This window comes from Electrona antarctica, assembly GCF_951216825.1.
Source record: "Electrona antarctica genome assembly, chromosome: 16".
Lineage (NCBI taxonomy): Eukaryota > Metazoa > Chordata > Actinopteri > Myctophiformes > Myctophidae > Electrona > Electrona antarctica.
The window spans coordinates 19,566,995-19,588,672 of NC_136797.1; the positions used below are offsets into that span (position 1 = coordinate 19,566,995).

Genomic DNA, 21,678 nt, shown 5'->3' on the forward strand with positions numbered 1-21,678 from the left:
TAGAATGCATTTGTAGAAGCGGCAGCAGAATCCACAGAATCGGGGCGCAGATCTCCGCAATTTTCCTGAGCCCCAGATCCACACAGACACCCTCCTGAATGTCTTCTTGGCCATCGCTGTGGATAACCTCGCCAACGCACAAGAGCTAACCAAGGTACGCTGGCATGACCGCATGGCGCGCTCTTTATCATCAGGAGACACCGGTGTGTCAAGACATTACCTGTTGACCGTTATTATATGAACCCCAAGACAACCACTCTTTGTTATAGTGTTGATTTCGTCGGCTAAAACTATCACAATAGTTTTTGGTCGACTACGTCTTTCCACCGACAAAATAAAAACGTAATAAAAACTGAGCCTCCCCCTGGCCAGCCGGGGCGCCTGGTGGAGGGGAAAGGAACTGGTTGGAATAACATGTTCCTTCCACGTGCTACTTCCAACCAGGGAAACTCCCCCTGTCAGGTGAAAAGAAGCAGCTTGGACTCCTCATGCATAGAAGGAAGTATGAGGTCAGTCCGTTGCTCTCCCCGGGTTAGCAGAGGGAGTGTAGAGCCTAAGATTACGGTACATTAGATAATTGACACTGGGTGAAAAAAAGGGTTACAAAATAATGGGAAAAAAAATAAAAACTGAGCTATGGTGACTAAGACTAAAATATTGACAATGTTGTCAACAAATACAAACTAGAGTTTGAGTCCGACGAAAATCAGGCATTACGGCACCATCATGGCCTGCCAAAATATGTTTTTGTCGTCAAAACTGTAGATTTAGTCAACTAATCGTATGATATTATGACTAAAACATTTCAGACGACTAAAATGTGACTAAAACTAAATTACATTTCATTCAAAAGACCATGACTGAAAAATGTGCTGTCAAAAACGTGCTGTCAAAAACGACACCAACTTTGTTGTCACCGCCAGGACGAAGAGCAGCAAGAGGAGGCGGCCAATAAGAAGCTTGCCCTGCAGAAGGCCATGGAGGTGAAGGACGTCAGCCCCATGTCGGCTGCCAACATCTCCATCGCCGCGTAAGTTCTGACACCCATCTATCTGCCTCCGACTGACAGCAGCTGGCCTGCTGGTGTGTCCTCCTCCTCCATGACACGCTGTCTGTCCTCACTCTGCGTCTCCCTCTGTCAGTGTCTGCTCAGCTTCTCAATATAATGGTGCATGGCAGCGATTTTCAACCTTTTTATTGTATTTTTTCTTTTTGTGTCTCGGAGACCCCAATAAATCCTCAGTGTTCATTTAACTCTGAGAGTGTACAAATTGACCCTTACGAGGTCCACAGAGCACGATAACTATACATACTTTATGTTAGTTTGAGTCAGTCTTGTAAACACATAATACATTTTAGTTATTGTATATGTATTTTGGTAGCGTGTTTTTATTTATTTATGTTTTTATGAAAAAACTAAATGTATAAAATAAATTAAAGAGGTAATTGGAAAAAAAAACACGCCCTCTCACACATTTGGACAATATCAGTCATCATAACCAGGGAAGTGTGTTTTAATAAGTCCAACATGGTTAAAATGGAGTTTGAAGTTCAGTGGGTTATACTGTATAGAGTATGGCATAACCGATGAAATGAATATCAAATATTGAATCAAGCAACAGAAAAGCTGTCTGAGGTGCACGCACAAGCCCAAGTAGATATTAACCCATTTTGGGCGGGAACCCCTTTTGGTGTTAGCATTATGTTATGCTTTAGCTATTGAAAAATAGCAGATCTACAAGCTCATAGCACGCCACCGAGTGGCGCGCTACGAGCTTGTAGGTCTGCTATTGTAGGTCTGCTATTTTGAAAAATCGAAGAACCACTGACATAGAAACATAGCTTTTTCAGAAAACTGTCAGGATGTAGAAGACATTTTGTGTTTTTACTTTTAAAGTGAAATACCCCTTTATAAATGTAACATCTCGCTGCAAATATCACATGTCACGTCTGATCTGACTTTGATGTCGCTCCCTTTGAAAGTGTTCTTCACGTGTTCAATTAAGTCAGTATTGGAAGAGACAGTCTTTGATGAGAATATTTGTCCGGACTTTTTTTTCCCCCTCTCTTTTCATTTCTGCAGATATTTTATTTCCAGTCTGTGTGTGGTGCATAATTTACGAGGCCTTTAACTTTTGGTGAAGTCGGTTAATCTACATTCCTCTCCGATTCGCACTCCTTATGAGTTATGAGCGCGGTGCTCTGAGTCTGGACAAAATAACTTTGAACCAAAGTATGACTGGCGTCTCAGAGTAATTACCCAGGAGTTTGAGAGGCCTTGCAAATCACTGTTGTATTTAACTTTTCTCCCTAGTCCGCATCATCACAGTGATTATGTCAACATGTTCATTTGAACTAAAGGTAATGGTAACACAGAGTTTTAACACGGCAGTGCATCGTCATTTTTCTCTTGAGTAAAAACAAAAGCATTTTAATCTGACCGTAAGGTTGGAAATGTTGAAAAAACATTACAATTGACTGTTGTCTGTTACTAATGTGAGAGGCAATGGTAATCAATCAATCAATCAATCAATAAATAAATCTATCAATAAATCTATCAATAAATCATAATTGCATTGGTTATAGACCAAGTGTCACAATCTGGAATGAAATTGTTCTACAACCGTTCAACATTCAATGTTAGGCCTGGGCTCCACTGAGGGCGTTGCGTTTGGACGGTGTCAAGAAATGAACCGGGACGAATGAGTGACACCCGTCCTAACGCAACCATCAGCAGTGGAGCACCCTTCATTGATAAAAAAGGGAACATTCCCTGCGTTGACAATGACGCAACGCTGACGGACGCCCGATGGCTGCCGACGTGGAGCTTTGCCGTAAGATGACATGAGACACTTTCATCCTGCAGTGTTTAGCAGCCAGTGTTGCACAAGTCTTTGCTCAGACTTTAGTTTACACACACAGGAGGGAACAGGTGGACACTAGGCAGATGGGTGAGTCAGCTGACTGCCACCTAATCCCTCAGGTTGTTTTTGCTTTTGCTTTAGTTTTTTTGTCTTTCTGTTCATTTGTGTCTCATCCTTTTTGTTTTGTGTTCTTTTTGTTTCTGTTCTGGGCATGGACAGTTTTGTAAAGCAAAATCAAGATGCACACTCTCGCAGGTCGTCCAACAGCAGCATACAGTCACCGTGAGTTATCTCTCTCTCTTACAATATCCTCCTCTCCTTTCTTCTCCTCTCCACTCCTCTCTTCTTCTCTCCTTTCTTCTCCTTACCTTGTTCCTTCAGTCTCTCCCACAACACTCTTCCCGGCACGCTCCCTTATCACTCTCCATTACGGGAAGCCTCCTCCCTTCCTGTGGGCTGATGATTGTTGAGATTGTTGAGCCTGTGGGAGCACAGAGCAACACTATAGTTCTTCTTTCACCACCCTGATACCATGAAGGCAAATCCATTTGTTAAGGCGCATTTAAGAAATCATGCATTTTCTCAATATTGCTTTTATAGAGTGACAGAAATGGAATATATTCAGAACAGGGTAGAACAAAAAACATCACACATTTCACACTGTGTGAGTGGCTGAATGCAACATGCGTGTGTGCGTGCGTGCGTGCGTGCGTCGTGTTATAAACAGGTGTTGATTCTATACAGTATATGCACAGTCTCTGTAAGACCAAAACAACAAACAAAAATATTGTATAATCATTTTTAATATATGTTGTATATTTAGTGGCATTATTCCTGGGTAATCACCAACACAGTACATTAAGAGCATTTCTGAGCTCCTCTGTGGACTCTGTACTGCACCTTAGACATTGCCAACAAGAAAGATTTTCCATTGCATTGTTGATGCCTAAAATAATGAACAATTCAGCACACTGTGGTGTGAATAATCAACGTTATAATTTGTTCAATTTCTGTAAGCACAGCCAATCCCCCAGGCAGTTTGACATTTACACTCGTTATTTAAGACGCTGGCGGCCTCATTTAGCAAAAACACAATTTTGGCTACACGGCAAAGTACAGCCAACTGTTGGCCTGCTTCTCTGTCTGTAAAATACAGCAGACAAATGTTACACCTGATTAACATACACTTCTCACTGCGCGTCGTATCACACTGTGGCACGTTGTGAGCTTGTAGATCTGCTATTTTCGGTGCATGACACCAGCGGTTTGTGCTCCGGTGTTGTGTACTGAAAATTATTAGTTATACTATCTACTATACTATCTACTCCCCCACTCGACGAATCTTACTAAGGTACAGGTCAAAAAGAGGACCAATTATCCATAAACTTTCATGTCAACAACTCATACCGTGCAGAACCCAAAAGAGCACAGTATGATGTGATACGTCCATAGAAGTACACACATCAAACAAACACACTTTTTTTCTGTTCATCGATCATGGAAGAATCATATTTTCTTTAATCCGATTCATATGCCTGCCTGCTCTTCTTCTGGTCTTGTAAAATACCTCATATTCAAAATCTCCATTTTACCACCTCAAGTCTCGCTTGAGTTCTTTCCTGCTGATGATCCATCTGTTTTGATGTCTGAGCCATTCTGCCGTAGTCTGTTGGAGCGCATCCGAAGCTAATTTGTAGCTTGTTCTGACACACAATGGTGTAATTCCCCTTGCTTATCGTCAAGGGCTACCGCTTATTGCACAATGGAGCTAATCTCACTAACCACTACACTGATCGCGTCTCTCGAGCTTGCTGCCAGCAGGCCAAGAAAATCAATCCTCCATTTTTTTTTTCTCTCTTTTTTTAAAAAAATACATCAACGACAAGATTTAGACTGGGGGTAAGTCCCTGTGACCTACCAGCGTCGTGTGCAGGAGGGTAATTGTACATCAAGCTGCCTCATGCTACAGCAGGGGTGGGCAACTCTGACGATGGAGAGGGCCATTATATTTCCATACTCACTCCAGAAGGGCCACATTGCATGTATTGCAAAAATAGCCGATCTACAAGTTTTGAACTTGTAGATCGGCTATTTTTGCTATATTTGAAGTGAAATCCTGTTTTTTTTTTTTGCTATTTTCAATTGGGATCCTGAAAAGTAATTTTAACTAAATACAAATATATTGGACATAAAAAAGACAATAACATTATTTGTAATAGTACTCAGCAAGCTACTAATAAAGACTAAGTAATTAAAGTGGGTCATGTTTGCATGTTTGGAATTGTAACAGCTGAAATCAATAATTCAACAGTATTGTGATATTAAACTGCGGGCCGCATTAAGTGAAGGTGGGGACCGCATGTGGCCCCCGGGCCGCCAGTTGCCCACCCCTGTGCTACAGAAACACACTTCTTCTGACCTACCCAAGCGGCCGCTCTACCTCCTGAGCCACTGTGGCCCCTGAACCCCTTGACGATTATTACTGACTTCTTACACAATTTATTAATTACGGTACTCTGTGTTCAGATGGAAGGCCAGACGAGGCCAGCTGTAGGTGCAGGGAGTGTGCGGGGTCAGGGTGGCTGTAATACACCGATTACAACAATTGGAATTATTTTTGGATAAAAGATAACAACTTGATGCAAACGTTCATATAATATCCATGGGGTCATGCGATGAAGTCTAGCCATTAACCTTCCCATTATGCATAATTTTTACTTATCGTATGATGGTGTCCTGCGCCGAAAAGAACAAAGCTAGAAGACATTTTGGACTCACGACACCAGCACGCAACAACGTTGGTTTTCCATTCTTATGACCACCCCACCCCCTCCTTTTATCATTAATTTTGATTCCTGTAATAGGGCTGCAACTATCCATTATTTTCCTAGTGATTATATTATCGATTGATTTCTCAATTTATTTTTTGATATACTTTTCTTGCTTTTATATCGTTGCTGTCAGGCAGAAACTTTAGGTGTTTTTTTCATAAATTAATGCTGTACAGTACTTTATCATATTACTACAGCGTAACACAAATGTATCAAAAGTAGTATTTCCACAATTTTTTAAGTTCATGATTAATTATTTGTTTTGGCTCTAACAACATGACCAAAATAGGGATAGATTACTAATCGATTATTTCATTATTACCGATTTTCCGATTAACCGCTGCCGCCCCCTCGTTCCTGTACGCAGCAGAGAGCATCAGCGGACGGTCAGGTCCATGTCGGTGTGGGAGCAGAGGTCCAACCGTCTGCGCAGACACCACCAGAATACGGCGGGCAGCAGCGAGGCCCTGTTCAACGAGCTGGAGCCCGACGAGCGCCTCCACGTCTCCTCCACCCTCCACCTGCGCCCCGACGCAAAGACCCACACCCACCGTCCGCTGCTGGTGGACCAGGTACCGTAGCACCTGTCCCAATTAGCATAGCAAGAAACCTCTTATCTCCATATTCTAACTTAGTAGCAGATCCGCGAGGTTGTAGATTTGCTGCTTTTTCTGCTTTTTTCTTTATCCCACGATTTTTGTAACACATTTCTTTCACCCAGTGTCAATTGTCTAATGTAATCCTGGGCACAACACTCCCTCTGCCAACCTGGGGAGAGCAATGGGCTGACCTCATGCTTACTGGACGTAGCGCATGGAAGGAACACGTTATTCCAACAGGTTCCTTTCCCCTCCATCAGGCGCCCCGGCTGGCTAGGGAGAGGCAGTATAGAGACCAGGATTCGGTTTCTACCTGACAGAGACTATATAATCGAATGATCGCAGTTGTACGACGAGTTAACTAAAACATTTGCGATGGTGTTTTCGTGACAACCCCCCTTATAGGAGGAGGGCACGGACGGCAGCGACAAGCCCCGGCCCCCGGAGGGCGAGGAGGAGCCGCCGCCGGGGGGAGACCCTCGATTCGACGACCCGCGGGACCCTCCCCCGCACTCCAGGAAGCACCACCACCACCGCCACCGAGACAGGAGCGCCAACGGAGCCGAGAGCGGGGACGGAGCGAGGCACCACTCCTATCACAGGGATGAGCACCAGGACGGCACGCAGGTACGCTGACCACACCTCTGTGTCCTGTTGTTGGTTCCCGTCCATTCAGGACGGGCATGCAGCCAAGTGTAAAATCAGGCATTATGACGGCATCAAGGCCCGGCAAAATATATTTTTTGTCCACAAAATCAACTATAGATTTAGTTTTACGATATTTAGTGTACTAAAACTAAACTAACACAAAAACATTTCAGATTACTAATATATGATTATATTACATTGTATTTAAAAGACTGTGACTAAATCGAAATTTAAAAAAAATTGCTGTCAAAATCAACACCAGAGGGGACATCGACACCACCACCGCCACCCAGCGGGCTCCCCGGAGGATGGCAACGGGACCCTGACCAATGGGACAAGGGTGGACCGCCCCGGGAGGGGCGGGGGCGGGGACGGTGAGAGGAGAAGACACCGGTCTCGCTTGGCCAGAGCTCAGTCCACCATGGATGGCGAGGAGCGTAGAGGACGTGGAGAGAACGATGGACGCAATGGTCACAGGTAAGGAGTTTCTTTTGTTTTGTTTTTTACCAGTTACGACTTTTTTCCCAATTGTTACGTTCACACAGGCAGATGAAACGATGCAGTGTACAGAGCCGGATTTACCTTGCTGAGGACCCCCGGGCTGGAGCAAATTTGAGGGCCCCCCTTGGGGGCGATTCACAGCGAGGCCGAAATGTTTTTGGGCTATTTTGTTTTCATTTTGGGGTACCCAGGCCCCTAAAAAGAGAGGCAGGCAGGCAGGCAGGCAGGCAGAAGCTCTCAATGGTTTAACGATAATACAACTAAATACAATAACTATACACACATTTCACTTGAATTGGATTTCAATACTTTACAATCTTATAATTAAAAAAGAAATTGGGGGGCCCCCCCTAGTCGGGGGCCCCCGGGCTGCAGCCCACCCTAGCCCAACGGTAAGTCCGGCTCTGGCAGTGTACCATTCATTGTCAATGGATTCTGGAAGCCAGCGACATGACGTTGCAAAGACGCAATGATGCATGTAGCTGCTCCAAATCAACTCACCTGCCCTTGTGAACGCACCAAATGGCTCTCCCTGCTGAAGACTACTTTTGTTTTTTTTTGTAATTATTCAGAAAGAGATGGCTCATCATACAGTAGCCACAATGTAGAAAAACTAAAAGTCTGAAATTCAAAATGTACTTGAGTAAAAGTATACAAGTATTAGCATCAAATTGAAGTACCAAAAGTAAAAGGGTATGCAGAATGTCCCTTTGTGACACCAAAGGGAGCTAAAAATGGCCATAGCCGTCATCACAAATGTGATGATGTCAGCACATTTGGGCCGCTGGCAAAACTAATGCTTGGAATGGTTTCAGCATCATGAAAACCCCCTAGTTTGACAATTTTGAATTTTTTGCATTCTATAGGTTGTTAATGGTATGGTCACATATTATGCCAATTATGAAAATTGCTCAACATATAATATGCAAGTTAGCATCCGGCAGTTTCTACATGCTGGGGACCCATACTCATATTTCTAACATAAAACCTATGTTTTGCAATAATAATCAAATCAACAAAGTAACTAGTAGTTTTCAAATAAATGTAGTGGAGTAAAAGTACAATATTTAGATCCGAGATGTAAAAATAAAAGTACCTCAAAATCGTACTTAAGTAGGCTACAGTACTTACAGAAAGTTAAACTACACCACTGTCTCAATTGGTCAAGAAAAAGAAAAACAAATGGACATAATCCACCTGTCTCCTCTGGTGGGACAGACAAGCGGAGGAGGATGGCCTGGCCTCCAGTCCCCTGCAGCCACCGGAGGGCGCTGTCACACCCGGGGAGAAGCAGGAGGACGCGGACAACCAGCGGAACTCAACCAGGGTCATGAACAGCACCAGCATCCACATCCCAGTCACCATCACTGCCCCGCCAGGGGACATCACCCTCATAGCCAGTGAGTACCCACCCAGTCACCATCACTGCCCCGCCAGGGGACACCACCCTCATAGACAGTGAGTACCCAGTCACCATCACTGCCCCGCCAGGGGACATCACCCTCATAGACAGTGAGTACCCACCCAGTCACCATCACTGCCCCGCCAGGGGACACCACCCTCATAGCCAGTGAGCACCCAGTCACCATCACTGCCCCGCCAGGGGACATCACCCTCATAGACAGTGAGTACCCAGTCACCATCACTGCCCCGCCAGGGGACACCACCCTCATAGACAGTGAGTACCCACCCAGTCACCATCACTGCCCCGCCAGGGGACACCACCCTCATAGACAGTGAGTACCCAGTCACCATCACTGCCCCGCCAGGGGACATCACCCTCATAGACAGTGAGTACCCAGTCACCATCACTGCCCCGCCAGGGGACACCACCCTCATAGACAGTGAGTACCCAGTCACCATCACTGCCCCGCCAGGGGACACCACCCTCATAGACAGTGAGTACCCAGTCACCATCACTGCCCCGCCAGGGGACACCACCCTCATAGACAGTGAGTACCCAGTCACCATCACTGCCCCGCCAGGGGACATCACCCTCATAGACAGTGAGTACCCACCCAGTCACCATCACTGCCCCGCCAGGGGACACCACCCTCATAGACAGTGAGTACCCAGTCACCATCACTGCCCCGCCAGGGGACACCACCCTCATAGACAGTGAGTACCCAGTCACCATCACTGCCCCGCCAGGGGACACCACCCTCATAGACAGTGAGTACCCAGTCACCATCACTGCCCCGCCAGGGGACACCACCCTCATAGACAGTGAGTACCCAGTCACCATCACTGCCCCGCCAGGGGACATCACCCTCATAGCCAGTGAGTACCCACCCAGTCACCATCACTGCCCCGCCAGGCAGGGGCGCCTAACTTCGTTTCCAGGTGGGGGAGCACAGATTTGGACTCATTCGCGCGTGTAGCGCGCGCGCAAAAATGCGCGTGCATGTGCCTCGTGCACGCGCGTTTTCGCGCATTTTCACAAGGAAAAGTGGCTTTTACTTTCCCTCTCCACACGCAAGTTATATGAACAAACTGACAAAATGCATCATAAAAAGGCATAGGCCTATTTAGGCTACACATGACATTGGCAAGGCGCCGATATCAAAACAAAACATATAAATTATAGCCCTATTATACAACAGACGAGCTGACAGCGCAGCGCGCTTGGGCTCGGCGACCCCGGTGTTGTATCGTCATCATTCATCATAGATCCCTCCCCGTCAGAATCTAATATCTAACATTAAATTGCAGCAGCATTCAGCAGTTCAGTTGGCACGGCGGCCATAGTAATTAGTAAATACTATATTATTTCTCACTGCAATAGTGACTATTAGAGAAATAATATAGTTCAATTGTAAATGCTTTACCTTAAACCCCAAATGTGCTCTTGCGCTCCGGGGTGGTTAATTCCCTCATCATGGCATTTACTGTATATCCAACGTGAGTTACGTGTCCAGAATGTCATTATGTAGGCTACGTGAGATGGACACTGCTGCTTGCGCTGCTGCTGCTGCTGCTGCTGCTGTTGTTGTTTTTATTATTGTCCTCCTTCTCCTCCAACAACGTTAGCACTCGTTCCCTGCTGAACACTGCTGCTGGTGCCCATGAAGGCCAAGGGTTCATTAACTAGACTTGATTTGGGCTTGGACCCACCAAATAAATCACTCATTCTCTTCTGAGCCATGTTGACAACAACAACACACACATTCAGGCTGACCGGAGAAATTCAAATCCGTGCGCCCCGTGCGTAAAGGTAACCGGAAATAGCGTCAGCAGCAGAGCAGTAGCCTCGGAAACCCAGACGTTTTTATTTCCAGGGAGAAAAAGCAGAGCAGAGACGATGATAAAAAAAAAAACCCAAAAAGTCACACAAATGTAGTTTAAGAATACTATTTATTTTATCCTCCAACCAGTCCACTTTTTATTTATATAAATAATAACGTGACATTATATCTATATCTTTTTTTGGTAGGCTACTGCACATTCATGTCATGAATAATAATTTAAGAAATCATAGCAGATTATATGAGTTAAAAAAAAAGGATCTCAATTCCACAGCTGTGGAAAAAACTTCCAGCTGTAGTACAGTCATGGCCGGCCTGTAGATGGCCACAAAAAAAAAGAAAAAGCTTATTCTGGTATTTCACACAGGTGTTGCCAAATAACGAATTAACTTGCCAGTCAGCGCATATGACATATCTAGGTCATATCAATTTAATCAGCAGAGCAGTGCTGCTTCTCTCTCTGAGTCTGCACACACTGACTGACCAGCTAAAATGTATGCCTACTTTAAAACATAATATGACAAACCTTGGATTAATTCTTCTGAAAACTAGCAGCAAGCACAAAGTAAGTGATTCACACAGGTGGGCAAGCCGGGCATTATTGGATGCAATGCGCGAATTAGTAGCCTATTTATTTTTTAACACGCAGCATCCCACTCTCTCTCCCTCTCTCTCTCCGCGCGTGCCGCGCTCACGCACACATAGACAAACACCCTCTCCTCCTCTCTCTCTCTCTCTCTCTCGCTGTCGCGCACCGTGCGCTTCGAGCGTGGCGGCGGCGGCGGCGGCCGGGGGGGGGGGGGGGGGACTGAAAGTGGTGTCGCAATGCGCCCCCTCTTTTTAATCTGGTGTCGCAGCTGCTCCGTTTGCTCCATGGCTCAGGCGCGCCTGCCGCCAGGGGACATCACCCTCATAGACAGTGAGTACCCAGTCACCATCACTGCCCCGCCAGGGGACACCACCCTCATAGACAGTGAGTACCCAGTCACCATCACTGCCCCGCCAGGGGACATCACCCTCATAGACAGTGAGTACCCACCCAGTCACCATCACTGCCCCGCCAGGGGACATCACCCTCATAGACAGTGAGTACCCAGTCACCATCACTGCCCCGCCAGGGGACATCACCCTCATAGACAGTGAGTACCCAGTCACCATCACTGCCCCGACAGGGGACACCACCCTCATAGACAGTGAGTACCCAGTCACCATCACTGCCCCGCCAGGGGACACCACCCTCATAGACAGTGAGTACCCAGTCACCATCACTGCCCCGCCAGGGGACATCACCCTCATAGACAGTGAGTACCCACCCAGTCACCATCACTGCCCCGCCAGGGGACACCACCCTCATAGACAGTGAGTACCCAGTCACCATCACTGCCCCGCCAGGGGACATCACCCTCATAGCCAGTGAGTACCCACCCAGTCACCATCACTGCCCCGCCAGGGGACATCACCCTCATAGCCAGTGAGTACCCACCCAGTCACCATCACTGCCCCGCCAGGGGACACCACCCTCATAGACAGTGAGTACCCAGTCACCATCACTGCCCCGCCAGGGGACATCACCCTCATAGCCAGTGAGTACCCACCCAGTCACCATCACTGCCCCGCCAGGGGACATCACCCTCATAGACAGTGAGTACCCAGTCACCATCACTGCCCCGCCAGGGGACACCACCCTCATAGCCAGTGAGTACAGTCACCATCACTGCCCCGCCAGGGAACACCACCCTCATAGACTGTCTGTCTCAGGGGTTTTCCACCCTTTTCATTTCAAGGTCCATTATTTATTCGCCATTTGAGCCACGGACCACCATTTGATGAGATTTAGCCTCTTAGACCCAAGACCAACTTCTTGTAAATTAAGTAATGCAGATGTTTAACAATAATTGAACTCTTGAGAGCGTAAAATGTTACACTCTCAAGAGTTAAAGATCTATAAGGGTCCATTTGGTTACCAACTCTCCGTCATTTAGCTGGTGACCACCTGGAACCCCCTCAAGGACCATTTTACGCTCTCAAGAGTCTTAATGTAAATCGCTCTGGATTAAGAGCGTCTGCTAAATGCCTAAATTGTTGAAAACCACTATTCTGTCTATATCTGTCTGTGTATCCATCCATCCATCCATCCATAAGCAGTTCCTAATCCTTGTGCTCTGTGTTTATCTTGGTGTCTCTCAGTGAACAGCATAGAGCGTGACAACCTGGCTCTCAGCGAGGAGAAGAAGGACCTGGAGGATCAGGCAGCTAACGGCCCTCGTCAAATCCTTCCCTACAGCTCCATGTTTGTCTTGGGACAGACCAACCCGTAAGTCACTGTTGAATCTCAAACCACAGCTCCATGTTTGTCTTGGGACAGACCAACCCGTAAGTCACCCACCCGCGTTGTGCTTGAGCTTGTAGATCGGCTCTTTTTGCTATATTTGCAGGACACTCTTGTACCATAAAGTAGAAGGGCATTCACTTTACGAAAAAGCATAAAATATTGAATATGGAGATACATGGTTTCTGCCTGACAGCAACAATATCAAGGGGGGGTCCTTGACATGAAAAAAGGTTGCACTCAAGTCACTACCTTAAGATTTGTCTGTGCCTGTACAGACAAAGCACAGGCACAGACAAATCTTCAGTGCTGTTTTAAATCCGAGCGTATACAAATATCTGTCCCATGTACTGTGTGTGTGTGTGTGTGCGTGTGTGCGTGCGTGCGTGCGTGCGTGCGTGCGTGCGTGCGTGCGTGCGTGCGTGCGTGCGTGCGTGCGTGCGTGCGTGCGTGCGTGCGTGCGTGCGCATATGTGTGCGTGCGTCTTCCAGTGTACGCAGACTATGCCATTACGTGGTCAACCTGCGCTACTTTGAGATGTGCATCCTCCTGGTCATCACCATGAGCAGCATATCCCTGGCAGCTGAGGACCCTGTGCAGGCCAACGCTCCACGCAACAACGTGAGTCACCAACACCACTCACACAGTGGCAGTGCTGGAAAAAGATTTACTTGCATGGGACATTTCACCCCTGGAAGAAACTGCAGTCACTCCATGTTAATAGTATTTGTAGTAGATAACAGTAGCACACTTTGAAATGTGCACCCTATGGCCAGAAAAATAATGTAGTCTGTGTGTTTGACTAGGGTTTGACTGGATTGCTGAAATTATACAATGCCCATAATGCTTTGCTGCACTGCTCCTCCTTGTGGAGAGGGGGAGGGCTGTCTTAATGTAGTCCAAGGAAGCTTTGAGAAGGAACAGAAGTGGTCACGTGACTGGGCTGCACCATGACACTTTCATGGACACTTTGATGGGAGCCAAACTCACACCGGAAGTGCAATGAATACATGGCAGTGAATGGAGCCGGCTGGACCAGCTCATAACAAACATTATTTATGAACAATTGAGATCTTTTGTAAAGTAATCACTTCTGGAGACATGTAACACATTATTGTCTGCTGTGTTGCTATTCGATGTGTACACTGTGTAATTTTTATAGAGGTATGGTATCTAAATAGCACAAAGTACCTTTCTGAACGCACCAAGTATCGCGAGACTTCCCACCGTTTCCTGTCTGGCAGCCAAATCTCGTGATACTTCGGAGCCAGAAACGATACCTGCTGCTGTTTAGATCCTCACATTATATACTGTGCACTCTGTGCACATCGAAAAGTAAGTGATTAGAAAACAAACTGTGATATGTCTTCTGTTATTTTCCAGAAGTGATTACTTTACAAAAGGTCTCAATTGTTCATAAATAATGTGTGTTATGAGCTGGTCCAGCCGGCTCCATTCACTGCCATGTATTCATTGCACTTCCGGTGTGAGTTTGGCTCCCATGAAAGTGTCATGGCGCCGCCCAGTCACGTGACCACTTCTCTTCCTTCTCAGAGCTTCCTTGATGTAGTCCAGGAAAGAAGTGAGTCCAGTGTATATGACATCACTGGCAATACTAAATAAAAATATCAATAAACACATATTACACACATCACAATCTACTAAGTAACTGGTAACAAAAGTGTTCAAACAAATGTAGTGGAATAAAAGTACAATATTTGAATCCTAGATGTAGTGGAGTAGAAGTAAAAGTTTTAGAAACTGGAAATACTCCAGTAAGTAAAAGTCCCTCCCTTTACTTTTTTTCTCTCTCTCTCTCTCTCTCTCTCTCTCTCTCTCTCTCTCTCTCTCCCTAAAAATAGCAGAACTACAAGCTGACAATGAGTAGCAAAGGGACATATTGTGAGCTTGTAGATTTGCTGATGTGGATCTGCTGTTTTCAATATTGAGGAAAAAAACAGAAAGGCCTTTTGATTAGTACTTTTGAATAGTTAAGTATTTAACAAATCGGGTACAACAGTACAACAGTACTTTATCTCAAGTACAATAATAGTAATAGTTGACTTTGACGTCAGTACTGGGGCTGAGTATAGTACTTTGTCCACCACTGCACGCACAAACCATTGTGACGCTCTGCTGTGGAATCGGTGCTCTTATACAAGTGTGGCAGTCTAGTTTAGTGCAGAATATTTAGCAATTCATGAACGTGAGAAATGCATTAGCCAGAGTGTGAAGTAGGGAAGTTGCATTAGCCAAAGTATTCATGAGTCGTCTGCCTCATGTATGTACAGTATGAATATGTCCACACAAAGCTGCGTTTTTTCTTGAAAAATAATTAACATTTTGAATATTTTTTAAACATTTTAACACAATCCTGGGGGGGTCTGTGGAAAAATACCTACCAATTTGGGAGTCCTTGAAATGAAAAGGTTTGAGAACACCAATCAAATTCAAACTGTCACATTTTGCCATAACCTTATTTTTGTGAGAGTGTGCGAGATTGTTTGCTATTCATACACATGTACGCCCGTATTATGAGGGAAAAGCGAAGCCCTCAGAGCGAATAAGACCTCGGAAATGAAATCTGCTCCATTCATAACCCAACGTGGCCGGTATACCAACGTGCGCCTGAATCTACAGGCATCTCCCACTGTATCTCACGGGAGGTTCATCTCACACGGTGATATTATTTCCCCACTCTCCGGTCGCAGGTTCTCAAGTACCTGGATTATGTCTTCACGGGAGTCTTCACCTTTGAGATGGTGATTAAGGTGAGAGAGCTGTGATTACACTGAATGTATCAACGCTGGATAAGCATAAGCACTCTATTTGTTATTCTGAGAGTGTATTTGTAACTCTCTCTGAGTTAAAGTCATCCTGTGTACTTTTTCTATTATTGCGACCAAAGGTCGCAGTTTACTATGAAATTGTGCATTTCCTGTGTGTGTGTGTGTGTGTGTGTGTGTGTGTGTGTGTGTGTGTGTGTGTGTGTGTGTGTGTGTGTGTGTGTGTGTGTGTGTGTGTGTGTGTGTGTGTGTGTGTGTGTGTGTGTGTGTGTGTGTGTGTGTGTGTGTGTGTGTGTGTGTGTGTGTGTGTGTGTGTGCACGCCAGGTGACAGAGCTCAGTTTACACAGACACATACGGCTCTATTTTCGCCCATGCTAAACCCCTTATCCCTAAACTTCTTTGCCTTTTTTACTATTTTGAAAAACCTTTGAACTAGCCGATCTACATTGACACGTTGCGAACTTGTAATGTAGATTAGCTATTTTAACTATTCAAAAAAGTTTTTCAAAATAGTAAAAAAAAAAAAAGTCAAAGAAGTTTAGGGATAAGGGGTTTAGCATGCACGAAAATAGAGCCCATATACTTTCATGTTGTCTTCGTAATGTTCTAGATGATTGACCTGGGCCTGCTCCTCCACCCTGGCGCTTATTTCCGTGACCTGTGGAACATTCTGGACTTCATTGTGGTCAGCGGTGCCCTTGTGGCTTTCGCCTGCTCGTAAGTCACAACTTTATCTTTTTTCCATTGAGTTTATTATGAACTGAATTCTTGTAACTTGACACAACTTGAGATGAGATGATAACAAAGTATATGTCAGGTTTAAATGTTCTAGACTAGAGACTCAGGACAGGAGAATTTTGGCAGCCTCATATATGGACTGGAGATCGGAAGACTAAAGAAACAAGCTGTTGATTAGGATTAGGTGCATTGAACAAAACAATAACCTACAGCAGGGGTATACAATTAGATTAGGCCGGGAGTCACAACTGTAGAATGATTGTGTGTGGGGGGCCGCACAGTGTTAGCGCGAAGTGCGAACATTTGTGGGTTCTCAAAATGCATTTTGTGCTCAAACACGCAGATTTGTATATTTCCGCACAGTAATGTTAATAATGATAATATGTCTATACAGGTATATGTAGGCCTAGACCTATTTGACACACACACACACACACACACACACACACACACACACACACACACACACACACACACACACACACACACACACACACACACACACACACACACACACACACACTTTTTTTAAACAAGATTTATTTACGTGAGAATAGCTTATCAGACTATAAAGATTACATAGAGCAGTGATTCCCAAATTGGGGTCCGGGGACCCCCAGGGGTCCTTGAGGCAGTTCCAAGGGGTCCCCAGGGAAATGATGGCTTGGAACCAAATGGACCCTGTTATGGGTCTATAACTCTGAGAGTGTACAAATGGAACCAAATGTGAGGACCTATTATATGAAGATAGGTTGAAAAGTGTTGAAGTGGTCATTTAAGGATTACTGTCATTATGGTAATCTCACACTTCATATCACACACACCATACCTGTAACTTTCATTAGCCCTCTTATTATTCCCAGAATTTTTTTATTATTTTTTAAATTCTTCCAGGGGCCACAAGGGGGCGCGGCCCGCGGGCCGCCAATTGAATACCACTGACCTACAGTATACAAGAATGATCAGAACCAGGTCTGACGGAGATCTATGATCAAAACAGTGCACTAAGGATTCTGAATTTGGCTAACATTGGCTTTCAAGGTTTGCAGGATTGGCCCGTTTTGAACAAAAAGCCTCAAATCATGAACGCAGCATGCAATTTACGTGAAATCTTTCACAGACTTTCCTACTAGGCTGAGGAATATATCGCACCCTTTTCACATTGGCCTGTTATAGCACCACCAGCACCAATGCAAAACACATTTTTTGAACTAAATGACTCAAATCATCCAATTGCCATCCAAGGCGTGAGAAGAAATGGCACCCTTTTCACATTGGCCTTTTATAGCACCACCAGGAGGCCACAGGTGGAGACATGTGCCCCGAGGGGCACTTTTTCTAGTTGCTGTTCTTTTAGTCATATAAAAAAAAAAGATGTACATAAGCCTTGTGATGTTCTTCATAGGCTTGTCCCATTACCGTGGTCCTGCTATTATAGCAGTGGTTCTCAAAATTACGCATCACTATATAACCTAGTGTATACTATTCGAAAATAGCCGATCTACAGGCTCGTAGTTCTGCAAATTTTCTTGACACAATCGTGGAAAAAAGAGTGTAATAATTTTGAAAAACACAAATCTTCTCTTATGTGGGTAACCATGTGGGTATTCAGATGGGTGTCCGCCGCCTAAATACATGACAATATGGGCGTCCTTGACAGGAAAATGTTTGAGAACCACTGCTACTGTATCTGCTACTGACTGTATGGTGCTAGCAAGCTGTCTGAGGAAGCTGTTTGGAGGATTGCTTTCATAGACTGCACAAACATGTTGAACAGAGACGCCCTGGTGTTATTTTAGCACACATTTAGTCTCAGAATCATCTTCCAGCGTTGCAGGGTGAGCTAATGGGCCGTGTGGGATTTGGATAATGAGTGTACCGCTGGGTATTGGTGTGTGTGTGTGTGTGTGTGTGTGTGTGTGTGTGGGGGGGGGGGGGTAGAGAGGAAAATGGGCCTTTCCTCCCCGATCTCACACTCAATTGGCGACACCAACTGCAGGCTATTGTTTTCCTTACGTAGCCTACCGACAACTAATCTGCATGCTATGCTACTACTGTATCAGTACAGGCTATCAACGTGTCACAGGCACGTACGTGCACGCCGGTGCGTGTGCATGCTCCTGCTCAAAAGACTGGTGCCTGGTACAAATTGTCTACAATGAACCGTTTCACAGGAACTGCCTCGGAATTAGAGGCAAGGAGTATAGTACTGTAATTTAGAGCTAGAAAAAAAAATAGACTTTATGGTCGAGAATGAATAGATGAATTGGCCATAACATACAATGAGCTGCAATAACCAGAGCTTGCTGCAAAACAAAACGGACAAAACCGTGTATGACCATAAACATGTGTCCTTTAGCAGTTCAAAGAACACTTGCCTCTTTTTGAACTGGTGAAGGACGGGGGAAAACCTTCACATAGACGAGCCAAAATTAAAATGATGTTTTTCACCCGCATATCATCGCTGTTGGCTGAAAACCTTGTATGTTTAGATTTAGATTATTATTCTTTTTGTTTTTAATTTCTTGTATGACAAAGGCAAGACATGAAAAATTGAAATATGGATATACATGGTTTCTGCCCAACAGCAACGATATTCAGTCATAATGGGGACACGGTTAACAATAGATCCCAAATTAAATGTGTGTTTTAGTTTTTACTATCAAAATGTCCAATCTTAATGACTTTGCTATAGCAAGCCCACGTTTCACTAGGATATAAGTCACTATCCAGAAATGTGGTCGAGCTGAAAATTGTAGTGGAGGACAATACGGTGTGTGTGTGTGTGTGTGTGTGTGTGTGTGTGTGTGTGTGTGTGTGTGTGTGTGTGTGTGTGTGTGTGTGTGCGTGTGCGTGTGTGTGTGTGTGCGTGTGCGTGCTGTGCGCGCGTGCGCGCACAGCAAGAGAGAAAGGTGAGTGAGAGTGATACACTCAGACCAACAAAGCAGGTTAATAATAAGAATGTTGAAATGTGCAAAGCTCTCTGGAGTCAACAGAGAAATGTCATCTCTTAGAACAACCTCTGTCTCTTAATCTGTCTCCAGCTGGGACCGCACAGATAATATTTGTCTCTGAATTTCTATCAGTGGTGTAAGAAGAACTCTGATTTTTTTTTATCAGTAAAAGTCGCCATATTTTACTTGAGTAAAGGATTTTACTTGAGTAAGAGCACAAACACATTGGCAGCGCCCAGGACGTCTTTATAATAACCCCATGTGGTGCCCAAGTCTGGGGACGTCTTAGCAAAGAAAACGGAAAAAAACGTATTATTTTTTCTTTCTTTTTTTTTTTTTTTTTGTTTTTTGTCCAAAAAACGCTGGGCACTCTACATCTCTATTCTGAAAGATGATCAGACAAAGTATAAAAGAGGGCTTAATTGGTACTGTTATGTTTTGTAATAATAATCTAAATCCACAAAGTAACTAGTAACTAAAGATGTCAAATAATTGTAGTGAAGTAAAAAGTACAATATTTGCCTCTGAGATGAAGAGATGAGGAGTAGAAGTGTTGATAAATGGAAATACTCAATGTAAAAAGTCAAATTTATTCAAAATTGTACAGTAGCTTAGTAAATGTATACTGTACTATAGTTGCTTTCCTCTACTGAAAATCTACCTCTTTCAGAACTTTTTGTCACCAGTGTGCTGCAGCTTTGTAGCTTTATAGCTTATCTTAATATCTGTTATTGTCTTTCTGCCGCTTGTTCTTATGTGTTGATGCCTTCTGTAGATGGATAGCTACGCTGTCAGAGTTACATTTCACTGTGGCCCCTTTTCCACCGGGGTTGAACCGGTTCAGTTCTTTTCCACCGGGGTTGACCCGGTTCAGTTCTTTTCCACCGGGGTTGACCCGGTTCAGTTCTTTTCCACCGGGGTTGACCCGGTTCAGTTCTTTTCCACCGGGGTTGAACCGGTTCAGTTCTTTTTCCACCGGGGTTGAACCGGTTCAGTTCTTTTCCACCGGGGTTGAACCGGTTCAGTTCTTTTCCACCGGGGTTGAACCGGTTCAGTTCTTTTCCACCGGGGTTGAACCGGTTCAGTTCTTTTCCACCGGGGTTGAACCGGTTCAGTTCTTTTCCACCGGGGTTGAACCGGTTCAGTTCTTTTCCACCGGGGTTGAACCGGTTCAGTTCTTTTCCACCGGGGTTGACCCAGTTCAGTTCTTTTTCCACCGGGGTTGAACCGGTTCAGTTCTTTTCCACCGGGGTTGAACCGGTTCAGTTCTTTTCCACCGGGGTTGAACCGGTTCAGTTATTTTTTTCCCCACCTCAATATTGAACCAGTTCAGACTTCAGAGCGTTTCCACTGGAAAGGAATTGGTTCGGAACCGTAAAAGTTGGTTCGGAACTGGAACACCAAGGTTCCAAGAATCTAGAACGGATCCAGTTCTAGAACCAAATGAGTTATTTTGGTGGAAAAGGGGCCTGTGTGTGGGGGGGACTTTACCTGTTGTTGTCTTCTGTTGCTGACTCTGTCTTCTTCTTTCTCTCCTTTGCTCTTTCCTTTCAACCTTTTCTTGCTTGGATTGCTTTCAGGAGTCTTATGGGGTAATGTCTGCTCTCTATTCCTGTCTGTTTGCTTGCCTAGTCCATTTGTTTTTCTGTCTCTTACCGTATCTACCTCACTGTCTCTCTGAGCCACAATCTGTGTGTGTAACACACTGTTCCTTCTTGAACCCACAGTATAATCCTAAACCCAAAATGTTATGACTCTGACACTGACAGGACACTCTTGAGAGGTACATTTTTACCACAATTACCGAACTTTCAAAATCTTTTAAAACATTTTTTTTTAATTATTCAAATTGGCCGGTGTACAAGCTCACATCGCGTCATTATGCGATGCACTGTGAGCTTATAGGTTGGCTATTTTCGCTAAACTTTGCCCTACGATTAAGTATACTGTACACTGTATAGGGCTTATTATGTTTCGTGCTGCATTTCGTGCTTGTAGATCTGCTGTTTTTCACGCTATTTCAGTGTGACACTGTAGTATGATCATACGAAGATATAGGGTATTCATTTATTTAGTGTCATTTTTATTTCAGTGTCACACAAACTAATCTAAAGTAGCAGATCCACAAGCTCGTTTTCCAGCTTGTAGACTCGTTATCGACTTTTGATACCTTTTTGATTTG

The 21,678-nt window shown here is 44.8% G+C and overlaps 1 protein-coding gene across 1 annotated transcript in view; it reads left to right on the forward strand.

The window, feature by feature from the left end:
* Nucleotides 1-21,678, forward strand: part of cacna1bb (calcium channel, voltage-dependent, N type, alpha 1B subunit, b) — a gene marked incomplete at its 5' end in the record, with an annotated part of 183,268 nt that overhangs the window by 115,935 nt on the left and 45,655 nt on the right. Inside the window, 11 exon segments of the mRNA XM_079523538.1 lie at nucleotides 87-154; nucleotides 924-1,030; nucleotides 3,084-3,146; nucleotides 6,063-6,267; nucleotides 6,700-6,921; nucleotides 7,205-7,419; nucleotides 8,662-8,843; nucleotides 12,876-13,002; nucleotides 13,509-13,638; nucleotides 15,729-15,788; nucleotides 16,415-16,521. Coding sequence (XP_079379664.1) covers nucleotides 87-154; nucleotides 924-1,030; nucleotides 3,084-3,146; nucleotides 6,063-6,267; nucleotides 6,700-6,921; nucleotides 7,205-7,419; nucleotides 8,662-8,843; nucleotides 12,876-13,002; nucleotides 13,509-13,638; nucleotides 15,729-15,788; nucleotides 16,415-16,521 — 1,486 coding nt within the window.